At 39.5% G+C, this 19,702-nt stretch overlaps 1 protein-coding gene across 3 annotated transcripts; it reads right to left on the minus strand.

Annotated features, from left to right (window-relative positions):
* Positions 1–5,095: 5,095 nt before the first annotated feature.
* On the minus strand, positions 5,096–15,206 carry LOC117411303 (proton-coupled zinc antiporter SLC30A1-like). Of its 3 annotated transcripts, none has more exons than XM_059025304.1 (3): positions 13,848–15,206; positions 9,711–10,585; positions 5,096–9,170 (listed from the first exon to the last, which is right to left on the minus strand). In XM_059025304.1, the coding sequence occupies exons 1-3, from the start codon at positions 14,446–14,448 to the stop codon at positions 9,156–9,158; spliced, it is 1,491 nt and encodes a 496-aa protein (XP_058881287.1). In that variant the 5' UTR covers positions 14,449–15,206; the 3' UTR covers positions 5,096–9,155. The 3 variants fall into 3 exon arrangements, with proteins under 3 accessions (XP_058881287.1, XP_058881286.1, XP_058881285.1); XM_059025303.1 differs by having other exon boundaries at positions 9,693–10,585; positions 13,848–15,205; XM_059025302.1 differs by lacking the exon at positions 5,096–9,170 and having other exon boundaries at positions 9,177–10,585.
* Positions 15,207–19,702: the final 4,496 nt, after the last annotated feature.

Below are 19,702 nucleotides of genomic sequence, written 5' to 3' on the forward strand. Positions count from 1 at the left end.
CCGCCCATTCCCATGAGCTTCACTCCTGTACCATCCCATCCCGCAAAATTTAACACCATTTTTTCCCGTACCGCGGGAGTCCAGTCTTCATGTCACTCTAATGTAGGCTGGGAAGTGGCAAGCCTACTTCCAGCAATTAATTGCAAGGGAACTAAAACTTCGAAGCAGGAGATCCAAAGAGCCAATCACAACTGGAAAAGGTTAGAGTAATACTCACTTTACCTACCTGTCTGTGAAAGGCAAAAGAGACTGGGATCTTCGCACAGTGACTATTTATTACCCTGGTGAGGCAAGATCGAGGACGTCAATCCGCGGAGGGGCCTATCTGCAGCTTTGATATAAAATGCTCAGCGAATACCTGACAAGCAGGCATATCCCAAAAGTATTCAATTTGGCGGTCTTCGAATTGAAAGGCAACTTCCATTTCTGTCTCTCCCTTTTGATACAGTATCAGAATTGAATGAAAGCTGCGCTGGCACTTTATAACACAGACATCTTATTCAGCATTCATTTTATAACTAAATAAATATTAGACCTAAATTTAGTGAAAGCCTACTTTGGAAATTTGCAATTTAGTTTTTCAACTTCAGAATTCAGCACTACATGGCAATGCCTAGAAGTTGGAATAATGGCAGGATGCACCATTTCTCCACTGGAAATGGGTAGTGGGAGGAGAGCGCTTGGCTTCTGGAATGCGACTACCACCAATTCGAGCATATATGGATGACATGACAACCATGACTACAACAATAGCCTGCACTAATCGGTTATTGGGCAAATTAACAATTAACATTGAATGGGCACGAATGCAATTCAAGCCCACTAAATCAAGGAGCATCTCTATAATTAAAGGTAAAGTAGTAGATAAAACATTCTTCATTAATGGTGAGGCAATACCAACAGTGTCTGAGAAGCCAGTGAAGAGTCTGGGGAGATGGTACGACAGGGATCTAAAGGACACAGTTCGTGTGGGAGAAGTTAGACAACAAGCAGTGGAAGGGTTGAAGAGCATAGACAGCAGCGCTTTACCAGGCAAACTAAAACTCTGGTGCTTTCAGTTTGGTCTACTGCTGAGGTTGCTGTGGCAACTGACTGTGTACGAGGTTTCTTTGACAACAGTAGAGAAGCTGTAAGCCTTAATCAGTTCATACATCAGGAAATGGTTGGCAGTTCCACGCTGCCTCAGTAGAGTGGGACTTTATGGTAAAGGAATACTGCAGCTACCAGCATCCGCTCTAACCGAGGAGTTTAAGTGCGCCAAGGTCAGACTGGAAATGACATTAGTAGAGTCACGTGACAAATGCATAATGGAGGCAGCACCTGTGCTGAAAACTGGAAGAAAGTGGGAGGCAAAGAAAGCTGTGGAGCAAGTTCAGCATGGAAGAGTGTGTCTTGGTCTCAGTTCAGCTCCTCCTACATGGCACAAGGCAGCCCCAGTTCAACAGAGGAAGATGCTAGTCAATGAGGTGCAAAAGCAGGAGGAGAGGATGAGGTGTATAAAGGCCATTTCCCAGACCAAGCAGGGAGAATGCATGAGATGGGAGAGTGTGGAACAACGCAAGATTGGCTGGCAAGACCTATGGTCAATGGAACAGAGCAGGATCAGTTTCCTCATCAGGTCAACATATGATGTTCTCCCATCACCACAGAACCTAAACCTCTGGGTAGGAGAGGATCCCTCATGTCCTTTGTGTTCATCACCTGCAACATTAAGGCACATTTTGACAGGATGTAAAGTGGCTCTTAGCCAAGGACGGTTTACTTGGCGCCATGACCAGGTGCTGCGATGTTTGGCCTTAGCATTGGAAGACAAGCGTAACATGACCAATAAGTTGCCACCTGTTCCATCAAAACATTACACACAAAAGACAACATTCCTCCGCCCAGGAGAGCAACCACCAAGAAAAGGTGTTAAAACCAATCCTCGCCCAGGACAACTGGAAGCTGCTAGAGACTGGAAAATGCTGGCAGATGTTGGTCAACGGCTTATTTTTCCACCTCAGATTGCCACCACTAACCTTCGACCAGATATTGTCTTGTGGTCTGGATCAGCACGCCTTATTCACCTGGTAGAGTTAACAGTGCCATGGGAGGATGCTGTAGATGAGAAGAAACTGCGGTATGCTCAACTAGCCACTGAAGCGGAACAGCGAGGATGGAGAGTCTGGGTTTACCCAGTGGAGGTGGGTTGTCGAGGATTTGTGGCACACTCTACAACCCGGTTTCTCTGAGACGTCGGATTCAGTGGCCAAGAGTTGCATCGCACAGTGAAGAACTTATCTGAAGCAGCAGAGAGGAGTAGCAACTGGCTGTGGTTGAGACGGAAAGATTCTGGCTGGGGATCTCAAGCACAATAGAAAGAAACGCTGATGTACAGGTAAGTAAGCTTGGCTGAGTTGAGTGGGGGACGGAGGGGGGTGATTCTGGGATGCCAGAATCACCGTCGAGCCCTCTTGAGGTGTCGTGGGCTAGTCGACGAAACACAGAGGATGGAAGGTGCCCACTTAAAGACCCCAGAGATGTACCCTACTTAGCTCAATCCAGACGGTTGTCATGCTGATGCGCTGGGGAGACCGCACTGTGGTTGATCCCCGGAGCCAGCCATTCACTCGTTCCCTCTCCCGACCCGCTCTCCTTCTCACACTTGGTTTGCTTTTCTGCCGCTTCGAACTGAACTCTCGACCGCGGTTTAGCCAGGCTGTTTATAGTTTAAAAACTGCAAATTAAATTGATCCATGAGTGGGAATGTTACCTCTTTTTTTTTTTTTTTTGTAAAAAATATAGCGTTGATTACATGATGCTTTATGCATGGTTAATTCACAGAAAGTTACATTTTTGCTTCACTATATGTGCATTATAGAGAGGGAGTTATTTTATTTTGTATTTTAGTCAGATTTAGTGTGCTATGTGCCCCGCGGCACACAAGTCTGTACATGTGAAATATAAAACATCACCATTAGCACAATTAAAACACTTTGAACAGCATCTACTAAAGATTCTATAATTCTACTGAATAAGTTTTCAGTAGAATTCATATAGATTTTAATACCAGATATATCAAGCTTTCTAACATTTAATATTAATTGCTTTATTGACCCTTATTTGTCTCATTGGACCATTTTGGTGAAGAATGCTTCAAATTTCTGTTCATATCGCTTGCAAATTTTAAGTTTGTTTTATGAATTTTCTTTAGAAGTGGTTTGCAGCAAGGCCTGTGTACATACAACTGTTGTGTTCAAGTGCCTTTTGTAGTTCTTTCATGCACCATTATGCATGGTGCATCTAGGGTCTTTATTTAAATCCTTGGAGAATCTCAGACGATTCTCCTACCTGCTGTACCAGTTGAATTTCTTCTGTGGTACTTTATTGCTCTAATCGTGGATTTTGGTGTTCTATATTTCTTTGCTACTGTTCTTTAGCCATTTCCTTTGTTGAAGTTTGCTACGAATGCTTTTCTCAAACGTGACTGTCTCCTTTGTCTTGACCATCAGTTGCCGTGTTACCAAAACATTCTTCAATAGATGTTGGAAATGATTACCTCTTTTTTTGGCTATTAATGCAGCTTATTGTGTCATGGTTTTAAATAAATATATTTTAAAATGTGTTGTATTACATTTTTAAAGATTTTTAATGTAAAGGCAACAATAATTCTGTCAAGAACAAGTATTTGAAATTTGCTAAAGTACTTTTTTTTATTTTAATATACAAGACCGTTACTTAACCTACCATAAATTGTGTTTTCTTCTTTGGTCATGTTAATTAGTGGCTAATGTTCACTAAAGCTTGTATTTAACATGTTTTCAATACTTTTGTCTGCGACGGTACCTCCAGGCAACCAGATATTGCAAGGAACAACAATCATGACAAGATAAGTTGCCTCTCAAAATTAATCACATTAGTATTGTTGTCACAACACATCTGTGAGTCATTTAAATTCAACCCCAAGTATTGAAAAATGCTAAGAGGTGAGCTGGCAAAACATACTCTACATTAGCTGGAAATAAATAGTCCTGTAGTTCAGAACCCCCCTTTACTGTAAATCACAAAAATACCCGTCTTTAACCACAGCTTAGAGTATGAGGCTAAATTAAATGAAGGTAAATTAAGGCTGGGATCTTTTGTCATAAGTTGATCTACCAAGCTGCAATCACCCAAAAACAAATTAAAAAAGAACACAAGTTTTTTTTTTGTTTTTTTTTTTAATATTAACACCATTAATAAAACAAACATTCTGAAAGCCTTTGTACAAGGTTGAAACAGCTTTGGAAAACAAGGTATAGTATTAGGAATTGCAAAAGTTGAGAATGGTTACACATATGCACATTCTATGAAATCTGACAGAAAATGAAAATTGTACCTATATTATCCAGACAAAGGGTGCATAAAACTGCACCAGGACTTTGCCCAAAAAACAGGGCTGTCAACAGTACACTTAAGGAAAAAAAAAAAAAAAAATTATATATATATATCTACCAATTATAAAAACAGATTCAGTCACAATACACAAAGATCATACACTCTAAGGGTTGCATTTGAAAAATACATCTGACCAGTTTGCATCATAACACAAGAACAAAAACATGAACATTGGTATGGCTGCATTACACCGTTTCAATATTGGCCATGCTCTTAGAGTTTTTTTTTTTTTTTTCCTTACATCAAATGTACAGCTATTGCTTTGGCTGAATTGTGTTCACTTGGCTACTGTTGAAATTGCAGGGCAGAATGAGATATGTATCTGTGATGATCAAGACCAGTTACAGCTTGTGATATAAAGAGAGGCCTTTAAAGATCTTCAGCTACCTCGAAGCATGAAGAACAACCAGCAAGGGAGAATGGTTAATGGAAAACCTGGAAATTAAGCTTTGTGAGAAAATCTTTACAGCAGCAGTATAAAGCTCATTCACTTCTGCTGATTTGCTAATGAAAGAAGAAAGTTAATCAACTATTCTTTTTATCGGACACTGCTAACATCTTTAAAATAAGTAACTTAAGTGGGAATAAATAAATAACCTTACATGCCGATATATATATTCAAGCTCTGAGCTGACAATTTATTTTTCAATATAAATAATTCAAAATTTGGATTTTCTTCTCAACACCAATTGAGCATTGATAATTTCAACTATTTGCACTAACAGCATTAGAAAATATAATGCAATCACACATTTCAAGTCAAGCTATGACAAAACAGAAGTGGAATTAGAGAGGTTGCCATGGATGCATTTCAGTCTCTGCCAACATGTGGTTGGCAACAGCCTTTTTATAATTCTAATTCAAGCATCAAAAGTGTGCGTGTGTATATATATAAAATGTGTGTGTATAGTGTTCTTTAATTTAAGTGCTACTGCTTAAGTCTGAACAATATGCTACTTAACAAGATTTGCATTACCAAAAGACTGAAAATAAACAGCTTTTTACACAGCTGTATATGGTACATATGGTCCTCAGAACACACACACAAAAATGGTACTACTATGGGGAGTAACCCTGCTTACAAGAGCACCACATGGTCAGTGGCTTTTGGGGGTAGCCCTAACTCTGAACGTCAAATGATCAGACACCTTTAACATCCAACTCCCAATGGCCGACAAAGCTTTGCTGACTGAATTCAATGTGGTCTCACCTATCTTAGGCCTTGGGATTGTTATGGGTCAGGGTATAGCATACAGAAGAATGCCATGAAGGACACCAGTAAAAGACCAGGGAATAGCAAGCATGTAGCTATCTGACAAAAACAACAGCAGCAATAGAACATTCTGGACAGATTTCTCACACCTGCAGCAATATCCTCGGGGGTCTAATGTCTATTGTCAGGACAGTATTTGAATGGGATCCAGCTTTTATTAATGTGAAATGTACAATCTATTATCAAGAAAAGTAAAATAGAGGCAATATACCTACCACAAAAATAGATTACTCTATTAATACAATAAAAAAAATGATAATACAAGATGTACAACAGAACAAAATGCAATGAACTCTTAGGTCTCAAGGTCAATACTGTGTAATGTGTTACACTGAAATATACTGCAAAGTGCAAAAGGTGGCAACATTGGACCAACAGAGTTTTTCATCCTAATGCAATCCCTGTCAGGAAACATGCAATAAATGGGACGTTCTCCCATTGAAATTAAAGCTTTTTAAAAGTTGTCTGAAAACTTAACCTACTTGCTATTACAGTAAACCTGGTAATGTCCATATTTCTCAATCAGTACCAAAACATTTGCATTCAATTGCATTTTTTTTTTTATTTTTTTTTTTTTAATTAACATGTTCATGGAATGTTCAAAGGGATACTTTTGAAAGTACAAAAGTTGTATACATTGATTTGACTGTACCATTTTTAAATTACAGAACCAGCCTAAGATGCACAAACTCCTGGAGCACAGTGGAAATGTTTAGGATAGTAAGTTCAATATAATACTGTTACAAACTCCTGGATGAAAGAAAAAACGTTAAGGACAATGTTAAAATATAACATCATGGAGCTGTAAAAGGCACCGTGTGCAATACTTTATTATATGACATAAAACTTCATAATCAAAACTATGCCTAAGGCATTCAGGGACAATTTTGAAAAGCAATTTTATTAGATATTCTGAATCCAATGACCTGACTTTCTGAATAAACAGATTGTACAAAGAAACCAAGGCATTCTGGTAAATCTCAGCAGACAGGTAATTAAAGGGTATTAGTGTGCACTTGGAATATAGTTAGGGCTTGAACTTTTTGGTTTTTATTTTCCTAATCCTTACCTCCCTTTAAATGTTAATCACTTGTTATCCTGTTTCTGCATCCTAATAGAGAAAACTACTAATTAAAGACTGGGTTTAACATCAATCTTTTCTTTGCTACAAAATCAAGGGGATTTTAAATGATGGACTTGCTATCAGTCTGGACTCTGTACTGTGTATTTTATGCTGAAAAGAAAATGTCAGGACAACTCTGTTAAACGAGTGAAAACTCTGTTAAACGAGTGAAAAAAAGCACAACGATAAGCTACACGACTGCAAGAATTAAATGCAATTTGGATCAGCGATGAGCAATTAACATAATTTGTCTGTTTGAAATAAAAATTAAGCTAAACAGAATTAGGCTCAGTCAAGATATGAAGGTAAAAACAAGTGACAATGTTTTGTAATGGACAGCTTTTCTGAGTTTAATTAGGAAACAGAATTGGCTCAAAATAAGTTTAAAAGGTACACTATGTGATCAAAAATCAAAGCCCCAAAAAGTTCAAGGCCTAAATATAGTACATTCTGTTTTTTGTTGTGTAGCAGCTGCTGTTGACCAACTTTTGCAACATTGCTGTTAATTTGCAGGTTAAGGACTTAACAGAAACTGAAACAAGTGAGAACTTTCATAAAAATGTACCTAAATACATTTGACCTCAGTTGAATTAGTTACCTGAAGTCTGAAGGTATTTGCAGACTTCAGGTAACCAATTCAACTGAGGTCAAATGTATTTAGGTACATTTTTATGAAAGTATTACACGTATTACACGTATTACACTTAGTGTTTTGGCAGTGTACCACTTTACTTAGGTATTGTAACACCATGTATGAATTTATCCTCCAAATCCTTTGAGTTCTTATTTGATATTTTTACGCCATAGGAGCTTCTGCTTTTTTTAGGGCTCTCCAGCAGTGCCGAAGCTACCAAAAGCAATACACTATGCTTTTATACAGTAGTTTAGGTGCACAATACTTTTGTCAAACACATGCTTGGTTGTCTTACACAATCATTTATATAAAGGTTTTTTTTTTTTCTTTTGTTTTTTTTTTAGTACAGTTGAAAAAAGTTAAGACCTACTACTATGGCTCAAGAAATCAGCTAATTTGTGGTATGCCATAAGCACTTATCCAAGATAGGTGAAGTTGTGCTTTATTCCCTATGGTTGTTATGGAATTAACCTTTTTATGTTTTGTGGGCTTCCAACTAGGCACAAATGTAAGGGGTTGGTTAACCAAAGTAGCAGGACGGTTCCCTGGAAGAAAATCTATTAGAAATAATGGAACCAAAGTAGCTCTAGTTTTGCTTATCCTTATATATTTTGCTACAAAAAAGGGTATGTACAGGAGTCTGAGCAAACTTGGATCTTGACCATTTGCACCAGTCATATTGATTGTTTCTCCCATAGATAGGGTTGGGTATATTACACAAATATATATTTAAAAAAAGGAGGGGGGGATGGTCTAGAAGAGAACAAAATAAATCAGAATTAAAGAGGGAGAAGTAAAGATAGAGAAAAAGCAACAAAGTATATAAAGACAGAACTGATACTGGAAAGTTTGTGGAAGCAGCAGCTTGGTTATTTTCTCATAGTGTTGAAGGTAGGAGGAGTTGTTTGCAATGCAATTTATTATTACATCCTCAAATTTAAGCCCTTTCCCAAACCATTCCAGCCAGCTGCAAGAAAAAAAAAAGGATCACCCCTCCCCCACAAAAAAAATCAGCTGTTTACATTCAGATTCAGAGCAGATGGCAACCGGCCAGAAACAAACACTTATGAGGGTTAACTTTGTTAGAGTCATTTTCAGTTATAAAAAGCAGGATTAACTGGTGGCTAGGAAACAAGTTGCGTAACAAATTCCATTCAACAAGGTAAAGACAGCACATGTAATGCACTGTTCAATCCTTGAAATAACGAACAGAATAAGTTGCATTGCTAGAGTTACCCCTAAGTTTGAAGACAAAGCCATCCTAACAGCTCTAGAGAATTTGGAGGAAGGGGTGTTCTTCCAGAGCTATTATACTATACTAGAAAAACCTTTCCCCCCGCCATTTCAATATTTGAAAAATATAAGGGATGGGATTTACAGCTATTTATTTTCAATCCTAATATTGACTAGATTAGTTGGAGCACATCAAATCATTGAAGAGGCTTCTTGCCCTTTGGGGCAACTCTGACATGGTATACCTGCTGTTTATAAAGTCTTGGAATGTCATGATAGACCAAAAAAGCCTGTACATTGGGTTTACACAACCCCCACCCTCTCCTCTTCCGCCTACTGTCATTTTGTATTGTTGCAGAGTATATTCATCACCTTACAACTTTGTCACAGTTTTAAACACCCTGTGTAGTATGTAAATGATTGTTTCATCTGTCCCATCCTCCTGGTGAAACAATGTTCCTCCATCTCCAATTACTTCACACAACATGAGACTATATTAAAACAGAAAATGGGAAAATAAACAAGTTTATATTGATTTCTGGGTTTAACAGCAGTGCTTACATGATCTTTTTCTGACAAAATGATCAGCGATCAGGCTTCTACTTGCAGTGTATAGACAGCCCTAGGGTTATGTAAAAAAAAACTGCATGACGTTTTGTTGAAAAGTTTTACATACTAAAAACACAAAATTACATAAACATTAGTAATAACAAATGTAAAACACAACACACACGCTGTCCAAATTCAGTTCCACTATGACAAACCCTAATAATTTATTTAAATAGATTAAATTGTGGTATTTAATACACACAACCATTCTACTGAGAAAACAAGGCTCATCCCAAGCAAAACATATTTGCTGGGATAAAAATCAAATTTAACCCTTCATCTACCCCCCCACCCACATCCCTTAGGCTTTGTGTTTAAGACAACCAGAATGCATAATGGCATCCCACCCCTACTAACTCCCCCAACTCCCAATTTGGCTGTTTGTTTTACAAAGATAACTCTACCTCTCTCTGGATCACTACCTCTCCATCTGACCTTGCAACCACTTGGTTTTCCACCTCCACAGGAGGCTGTTCCCTGCCCCTGTGCTCTGGAGACTCATTGATGATCTCTAGGCAGGGGATGGGCAGCCCCGTGGCCTTGTCCGTGGCCTTTTTCTCTGGCTTGTCTCCGTTGCCACAGCACAGCTTGGGGGCGCACTGGGTCCTGCAGGAGAGCTCGCATAAAGAGATACGGGATTCCGAGTTGAAGGTGACAAACTCTGGCTGGATGGTGGTGGCATGGATGCCCTCATTGTGGAAGAAATCCTTGATGCGCTTGGCCACATCCATATAGGAGGTGGGGTCGTGGCACTTGATGTGGGCTGTAGCAATGATACGGCTACCTGCCAGCTGCCAGATGTGCAGCTCATGGACAGCCAGTACACCCTCCACGTTGCGCAGCTTTTCATTCAGTAGCTGCATGTCGATCTGCTTGGGCACTGTCTGAAGCAGGATAAGGGCTGACTCTTTCAGAAGTGGGTATGTGGTGTACAGCAGAATGAAAACCATGATGATGCAGAGAGTGGGATCCAAGTAGAGGACCCAGCAGGGCCCTGCACTCGTAATGGCCTGGGTGCTGTTCGTCAGCACGCTCACCAGCGTATGGTTGATGTGGTAGTGGTCCATGCAGTGGCTGTCCACACATGGGTTGACACAGGGCCCGCCTTCAGGACAGGGCTGCCACACAAAAGTAAAGATAATGGCATTCACCACCACAATGACCGAGCCCAGGGCATCCCCCAGGACGTGCAGGAAGACGCCACGCATGTTGAGCTGCGAAGCTGATTCGTCACCGTGATCCAGTTCATCGTAGTGGGTCTTGCTATGGATATGCAAACTGTTTTCTTGCATCAGATCTGTATCGGAAAGAGAGGGAGTTACACAGCATGCTGATTTAGTGTCGGGTAACATAGCACTATAAATCACTGGCTAGTGGTGAGCAAAGGTTGTCAAACTCTCCTTTCGACAATTTATCAGTGGGTATCTGCAATCACTCTGGTAGGACACAACAAAATGGGAGTCATTACTTTAAACTGGCACCGTGCGTGCATGACTGCACTTGTCCACTTTCCTTTTTTTCTTTTCTTTTTACAAATACAATGTTCAGGACACTTCTCTCCCATCTGTAGTTTCATCTGCAACAACGCAGACTGGTTTATGCTGTACTTGCTGCAAAACTGCTTGCATGTGTTTCTCGTATACCCTGGACAGTAGAGGTGCCTTAGTTAGAGCAGGGCTCTTCAACTATTTTTTTTTTTAATTTAAGGGAGTCAGATTGGAAAAAGGTTAGGAGTAGACGGGCCTGAGTATTTACTCTGCACATTTAAGCAATAATAAATATTACATAAATTAATGTTCATATATTGAACAAGACTTACACATTTGACCATAAATAGTACTTTAATAATAGCACAGTGTGATAATTTAACAGAGTATCATTACAAACATTTTAAAATGTGACATATTAATAGAATAACTGTTAAGTGATCAGTGCTTCCACTTTTGAGCTTCTAACTACTGTGCCCTCTGGATACGTATTTCCAAAAGCTCCTTGTTAGGTTTCAAAATGCCTTTTCATATTGTATTCCTTAACTACTGACACACATTCATTGCACAATAAACACATTGGCTTTGTGTTTGGTACAGTTAGTAAAATAAATAAGTATTTATTGGTCCACTCATTGTTGAATCTACAATTTTCACCATTAAGGTGCAGTTCAATTTCAGCTTAATTCCGCGATTCCGTCTGTGATTCCGCAATCGTGGAAAATCACTAGCCATAGGTAGATATACCGTAAAAATATTTTGCTAATGTTGCCATAGCATTACTTTCGTAATTAAAGGTTCCGGTCTTCATTTGTCACACATTTTCTAGATAAGATTGTGCTACAAACAATCAAGCTTAACCTGGCGCGGGTCAAGGATCAGTCTTGGGTCCTCTCTCTATATCCGCTCCCTGGGCCGCCTCATCGCATCCTATGGTTTCTCATACCATTTCTATGCTGATGATGCTCAGATCTTCCTCTCCTCCTCCTCCCCCTCCCCCTCCCCTCAGACCCCACCGACCCTCCCATATCTCTACCTGTCTGTCCGCTACCTCCTCCTGGATGCACTCACTTCACCTCAAACTCAACCTCTTTAAATCTGACCTCCTTTTCTTCCCCTCCTCATCTTCCCCCTCCTCTGATCTCTCTATCTCCATTCCTCTGGAATCTACCACACCATCTCCCTCCTCCTCAGCCAAGAACCTCGGAGTAAGAATCTAGCACGCACCTGCCGTTTCTTCCAGAGCAACATACGAAGAATCCGACCATTCCTCACCAACTACTCCACGCAACTCCTCATCCAGGCCCTGGTACTCTCCCGCCTAGACTACTGCAACTCCCTCCTGACCGGCCTCCCTGCGTCCGCCACCCGTCCGCTCCAGCTCATCCAGAACTCTGCTGTTCGCCTGGTGTTTTCTCTGCCTCGCTTCTCCCACACTACTCCACTGGCTCCCGATCACCACTCACATCCAGTTCAAGACTCTTGTACTCGCCTACCAATGCCTTGACCAGACTGCACCCAGCTACCTCCAGACCCTCATCCCTCCCACCGACCTGTCCACTCCACCTGCACTAGAAGACTGGCTGTACCTACTCTATGCTCCCCTGCCTCCAGAGCCCGCCCCGCAGTGGTGGAACAACCTTCCTATGGATGTCAGGACTGCCCAGTCCCTGACCACCTTCCGGCACCTCCTCAAGACACACCTCTTCAGACAACACCTGTAAAACTCAACTCTTCCCTTCTGGACAATATAGCAGTCTGCCTTTAATGCACTTTAACTTGCACTTATCTGCTCCCTATTTTACTGTATTTAGTCCTGCACTTAACCCAATCTGTAGTATATTGTATTTCACTTGCACTCGTATCTAATCCTGATGAAACTATCAACACTGTTATCTGCTCTTGAACTGCACCTATATCAAATCGTACTGTGTTCTGTATTTGCTCTTATTAGGACTGAAGTCACTGTATTTTGTATCTTGCTCTTAATTGTACTGTAATTCTTGATATGTATTTTTTTGTATACAACTGTAAGTCACCCTGGGTAAGGGCGTCTGCTAAGAAATAAACAATAACAACAACAACAACATGATGCAGCAGTGTGGAGCAGTGGTTAGGGCTCTGGACTCTTGATCGGAGGGTCGTGGGTTCAATCCCAGGTGGGGTACACTGCTGTTGTACCCTTGAGCAAGGTACTTTACCTAGATTGCTCCAGTAAAAACTACTGTATAAATGGGTAATTGTATGTAAAAAAAAATAATAATAATGTGATATCTTGTGTAACAATTGTAAGTCGCCCTGGATAAGGGCGTCTGCTAAGAAATAAATAATAATAATAATAATAATAATAATAATAATAATAATAATAATAATAATAATACTAATACATGCGGTCATCATCAGTCTCACTTATAGCAGAAAAATATCCTGTTACTAAACAATACTTCTCTCACAACTGGTTGATATTTTCAGTTAATTTACTGAGGAATTTCCAACAGCTTTTTAGTGACAACTGGCTGCCTAAATAAACATTTTAAATAAAAATTAAATTGAGGTGTGAGGTGCATGTCTCACCTGTCTACCTGTGAAAATTAATACAAATCATATACTGTAAAATACTGCTTAAGTGTAAAATGCTCAAAGATGAATGTTCAAATCAAAAGAAAAAACATGATACAATACATGTTGCCATTGGTTACGATCAACATCCACCTACTAAAATATCATTTGATTACAAATATAAACTTGTGATTCAGTGTGAAATAACACTTTAACATATGATCATGGACTGATAGGAAAATGTGTTATCTCTTTTAATGGCTTTCAATAGGCACCAAGGACTATTGCTCTGGTCATCCAACTCAGCCCCCTATGTACTGTGTATATTTGTGTCAATCAATGTACAACTTTACAGAAAGCATATCGACATCTCCCCAGTCGAATTGAAATAATTAGTCTAATTGTGACAACTGAATAATCCTTCACCTCATAATATAAATGATATGAACAAATGGTATGCCCAGACTGTATGTGCAGACGTGTAAAATGAAAATAAATAAAAACCATACGTACCATGTCTTTCAGGTCTGTCAGAATTAACTCCGTTAGGACTGTTGCAGTTTCCTACCAGGTTGTTGGTCTCCTCAACAGACGACCCGTTCCCCGACGGTGTTTCGGCCTTGCATATTTTGTTCCTTTTGTTTTTCTTATTCCCGTGAGAGTGTCCATGACCACCACCGTGGGAGTGCCCGTGTCCACTCCCTGCGTGTCCATGAAACATACAGAGACCAAACAGGTTGACTAGGAGACCCCCAACGCCCACCCCGATAACTACCCGCGGGTTTTCAATTTCTCGTGGCTCCGTGAAACGCTCAATAGCTTCCAGTATAATGGTGAAACACAGAGCAGTCAAAAACACAGCGTTCACCAAGGCACCCATCACTTCGGCACGAATCCACCCGAAGGTGTTTTTGCTGGTAGACTGAGTTTTCTCAGCAAAACGAACAGCGACAAAAGCCACTACTAAAGCTATGACATCTGATAGCATATGAAAAGAGTCCGAAAGCATAGCCAAAGAAGAGGTTATACGACTGACCACAACCTCCACAATGAAAAATCCAAAAGTCAGCGACATCATGCATAGCAGCCGTACCCTGTCAGGCTCACAAGCCATTTTACCTGAATGGATGTGTACAATTTCTTAAATTTAACAAATATTTTAAAATCACTTTAATATTTAAAGTCTGCGATAGTAAAATCGTATTATACCGATCAATAAAACCTAGACGAGTATAAATTACTAAGACAAACGAACCCTAATTAACTACGAGTCTGCCGTCTACCGTATCGTAATCTGTTTTGTACGTGTGAATAAAAAGAAAAATGTTTCACTCAGGTGACTGATTCCCAGTTTAAAACTGTATATTTTACAGTAACAATAAATACAAATATATAATAATATCAGATCTACTCACAGACCAACAGAATCAATCTTGGTGCAAAAAGCACTCAGAAAGGCAGTAACTGTATCAATTGCCAATGAGTACTTGACTAGGCATGTATCCGTGTGGCTGCCTGCTTATTTGAAATAATGCGTATCGCTTCAAATGTATCATTTGTTCTTCAGAAAAAACGATTCCCTCACTCCAAAATCCGCAATTTCAAGCACGTAGACAAGAGCTGGAAAAAACACGAAATTCAAACACGGGACCACATAGTCTCGAGCTCTGCTGTTTGCAGACGGTTTGAAACTTTGCACCCGAAACCGATAAAGTTTTCATATGGAACAAGGAGATTTACAAAGGATCGCCTCACCGCTTTTCATTGGTGGACGCTCTTGCAGTCTTCTGTCTCTTTTTGGTCTCCAGGGTTGTCAATCACTGTATCACATGACCAACTGAAACGGGTTTAACTTTTCAAACAGAGACTCTTCCTGTCAAATTGTGTTAGCCCAGCCCACAGTTGTTTCTTGTTCTTATAGGCTGCGTTGATCCTACACCTGACGCCATTTTCTTTTCTTGTGATTGAGATTGGATGTTTGAAACGCCAGTCAGTGACATACAAGTGTCAGTTAAGAACGCCCATTTTTTCTTTTCACGGTCATGTCACCACCATGGAAAATATTCGGTTTTAGTTTTACACACTGCACTGCAAATACTGTATGTTGTTCTGAGAAGCGTCACGCTGACTCATGAGAAAAGGATTACAAAAAAAAAAAAAGTTTAACAAGCGACACAGGTACGAGATGTTCGTTACATTTGACCTACCTCAAACTTAGCGTTATTTTTCTTTTTTAAATTATAGTATTCTTTTTTTGAAATATTTTTGTTATATTTAAGTAAATCACAGTGCTTGCCTGCTCTTTTTAACCCCAGTCCTTATGGTTGCAACTTGCTGGTTTAGACACTTCGATTTTATGTAATACAGAACACTCCACTATTAGTAGCACTATATATATATATATATATATATATATATATGTGTGTGTGTGTGTGTGCGTGTGTGTGTATATATATATATATATATATATATATATATATATATATATATATATGTGTGTGGTGTTTCAAGCCAAGGCATTTCGTGTTTTCAAGGCTATACTGAGTGAAGAAAGACTTCAGACATCAGCTCAACACTCAACCACAGTCCTCTGTTGACATGGCGTCAAAGGTACAGAACAACAAGGGATACTCAAGAAAATCTTGTGCCAGTCTTGTGACATTCCTCGGTCAGTTGACCCCCCCCCCCCCCCCGCCCTGCATTAATATGCCACCAAATATTCCCAGATAATATGAAATCCATTATTAGACCTGGCAATTGTGTAATTCAGTTAATTTTGCATTCTTTATTTCTCCTTGGCAGTCAAGATAAACAGTAAGCATTTGTAATTTAGAAATGTGCAATTGACACAAACGTTTTACAGTTTTATTCAGTGTTAAAGTGATTGTTGCTAACAAAATAATTCCTCAAATCTTTCCTTTTGAGCACTTCCATTTGTTATTAAAATGTTTGAAAGAAACAAACTACTGTAACACAACCTTTTTATTTTAAAACATGATACCAGGATACCAAGTACACTTGGTTAAAGAAATCTCTGTTTGATGTCAGTGCTTTCAGATAGATGTGTACTTGCTTGGTAGTTTCACCTAGAGGATGAAATTGTCCCCAGCCGTTCAATGGCCAGGTTTCCATGCAGCTTAGAAAGTCCAAACTCTCTCCACCGTCATGACTTATGTGAGGTAGCACGCACATACCACACACATTCCTCACGCTATAGGAAGTGTGTGTCGAAAACACTGTAAGACTTTAAAGGGGGGGGGGGGGGGGGGGGGTAACTCAACCTTACTCTAAAAAGCTGTACAATTGACCAAAAACATCAGCTTGCTGCAGGACTTGCATAACAAAGTTATATATGTATGAATCAGTGATTGGAAATCCTGGCCTGTAATTGGTTAAAACCTCATCATAGGAGGAAAAATTGATTGAACTATAACATCCTTACCCCACCGGTCACTAGTCTCCGTTTGTCGTGTGATTGGTTCACATCACTGTCAGTCCCGCCCATTTCAAAGGAACACCTTTCTCCCCTGCACTCTTCTCAAGAGAAAATGGCTGAACACCGATTCTGTGAGTTAACAGAAAATGAATTACAATTGCAAAAGACTGATGCTCCAAACACTAAAATTGTGATTAAAACATCACTGTCACTGTTTTCTGACTTTCTGAAATTCAAACAAATTCAATTCGACGAAAATGAATATGAAGGGTGGGATATAAACTGGATTATGCAGCAGTTGGCAAACTGATTTTTTTTTTAAAATTACTATACAATATGAACATTTGAAATGTAGTTAATGGAATTGGAAAATAGGTAAGATTTATAGAATGATTTAGTTGGTGCTTTCGCTATGAGTTTAGGAGTTGCTCTTTAGATCTAGTTGCTTGTCATAGACAAATCCTGGTTGCAAAGGCTAGATCAGCGAAAGTGTCTTTATATTAGTAAGACACATCATTATTTTGTGCACAACATGGTATTGCCAGCAAACCAGAAGTAAAAGAAAAAATAGTGAGGTGTTTTGAATTTGAGACAAACATAGCAAATAGCCCTAAATGCCAACCATTCAGTCCTTTAAAAAACAGAAAAGATTTGAGGTTAATGAGGTTGGATTGAGGCACAGAAAATAAACAAGACTTGAATTAAAGAAATGTGTTGTTGAGTCTGGTAATGCCTTTGGGCTGTTCTGTTTTGGGGGAAAAACTCAGTGACCCTAGAGTGTCCTGTGTACTTTACAACTCATGGTACTGTAACAGTGTAGATCTGTTCTGCCGTCACATAAGTGGTTCTAAAATAACAAAACAATTGTTTTAAGAATGTTTACTGAATAGATGTAATAAATTATCCATTGCTTTAAGCGTAAGTTCTACAGGGGTTACTTAAGAATTTATATAAAACTGTAATCACATACAACAAGCCTGAATGTAAGTAAATGTGTAAGAGAATTCTAGGGGTTTTTGATACCACTGATAAGTGCAACAGCTAAAAAGAAGGATTTTTGTATAAATCAGCTGGTGTTGGCAAATTACAAAAATCAAGAGTGTGTCCTGGGCCAGTCACCCAGTGGCCGATAATACCTTCATAGCATCAACCGAAATGTTTGTTTCTTAGAATGTGTTTTAGAATGGGGCAGCAGTGTGGAGTAGTGGTTAAGGCTCTGGACTCCTGACCAGAGGGTCGTGGGTTCAATCCCCAGTGAGGGACACTGCTGTTGTACCCTTGAGCAAGGTACTTTACCTAGATTTGTTCCAGTAAAAACCCAACTGTTTAAATGGGTAATTGTATGTAAAAATAAAGTGAAATAATGTATAATGTGATATCTTGTAACAATTGTAAGTCGCCCTGGATAAGGGTGTCTGCTAAGAAATAAATAATAATAATAATAAAGTTATGAATAAAATATCTGTTTAGTAATGTTTTTAACATATCTTAATATTCCAGCATATTGTAGTGTACCAGCTCTTCAGGAACAATGAAGAGTTATGAAGGGATCAGACAGGATACTGTGGCTTCGGTTGGAATAGCAACTCTTTATTCGGGTACACAGCTCACAACAGTCATGTCAAGTTTCCCCACACTTGCTGCCCAGAGGAGCTCGCAGGCTTCCCTTAAATGTGGGGTGCAATGATTATTCATTTTTTTCAGAATTCACTTCTATAGTACTGTTGGTTGGTCAATAAAGGTATCTGTGTATTTTAATGTATAGGTTTTAACGCTAAGTGTATAAAAACAACTTTGAAGTTGACACCTCTATGAAAAGTCCAGCTCACTCGAAGCTGCGGTTAATTTATGCGTGACGTCACATCAGGACAAGCTCACCATCCTGCCCGCTGCTTTCCTGCATTACCGCTCACCAAAACACAACGCACCCAGGGGAGAGATACCATGGTAAATAGGTGTGTAATATATGGTTGCTCCAACACAGCAGTGCCATTGGTATCTCTCCACGAGTTTCCTAAAGAGCCGGTACGATGCCGGCAATGGGTGAAGTTTGTGAGGAGGACCAGGGATTGGGATGTTAAGCCCACCAGCAGCTGCATCTGCAGCACCCACTTTACCAAAGACAGATTTATTAATTTAATGATGTTCAACATGGGTGCTGTTAAAAAAAGTTAAATTAAATAGGGATGCAGCACCATCCATTTATCCGGATGGTACATGCAGGACAGCAGCATCTTCTAGTAAAAAAGTAAAATCACCGGGACTCGAGCGGCTACCAGGAAAAGAGAGGTGCAGAAGGTAAGGGCATGATCCTTACTGTTTGTTGAAAATATGTCTAAAGTGACACGATTACTTAATGTATATATGTAAGAATAATTATATTGATTTGTTCGGAGAAAGTTGAGCAGTAAGTCCAAAAAAGGAGACCTCTGGTTCTCGTGTTTTCATAAGTTGAGAGGTTTTACTGTACTTGTTTTGCATGTTAAATTGTGGCTGATCTGTTGCCACAGAGATCCAACGCACTCTGTGTCTATTGCTCGGCTTTTAAAAAGCCTACAGTGAAGAAACGAGAGACTGGCTATTTTGTACGGAGTTCCTGAGCTGGGAGAACACACATTTTTGTTCTTTGTGTCTCGAAACAAAGACAGTAGAGTCTGTATTATTTTTTGTTTATTTGTTTATGTTTAAATAGCCGACCGAGTGACTCAGAACCTTTGCAGCAAGGCATAGCCTATAGACAGTGAAGGTTATCGGGTTGTGTGTGTGTGTGACGCTGTGTAATTGACTGTACTATTATGTAAAGTCTGGTGTTACCTCAAGTAAATCCCTATCACTATTGAATGTCTTATTATAAAAAAAATGTAACAATAACTAAAACTTTCAGAATACTTCAGGGTCTATGTCTTGTTTTTACTGTGAACCTGAACAATAA

The sequence above is a fragment of the Acipenser ruthenus genome, chromosome 6 (genome assembly GCF_902713425.1).
Source record: "Acipenser ruthenus chromosome 6, fAciRut3.2 maternal haplotype, whole genome shotgun sequence".
NCBI lineage: Eukaryota > Metazoa > Chordata > Actinopteri > Acipenseriformes > Acipenseridae > Acipenser > Acipenser ruthenus.

What these genes read in the sequence shown, in the direction of transcription:
- LOC117411303 (XM_059025302.1), bottom strand. Translation starts at nt 14,448, where the DNA reads ATGGCTTGTGAGCCTGACAGGGTACGGCTGCTATGCATGATGTCGCTG. An exon ending in TGACAGACCTGAAAGACATG is followed by an intron (nt 10,586 to 13,847) that starts GTACGTATGGTT and finishes TTTCCGATACAG; the next exon opens with ATCTGATGCAAGAAAACAGT.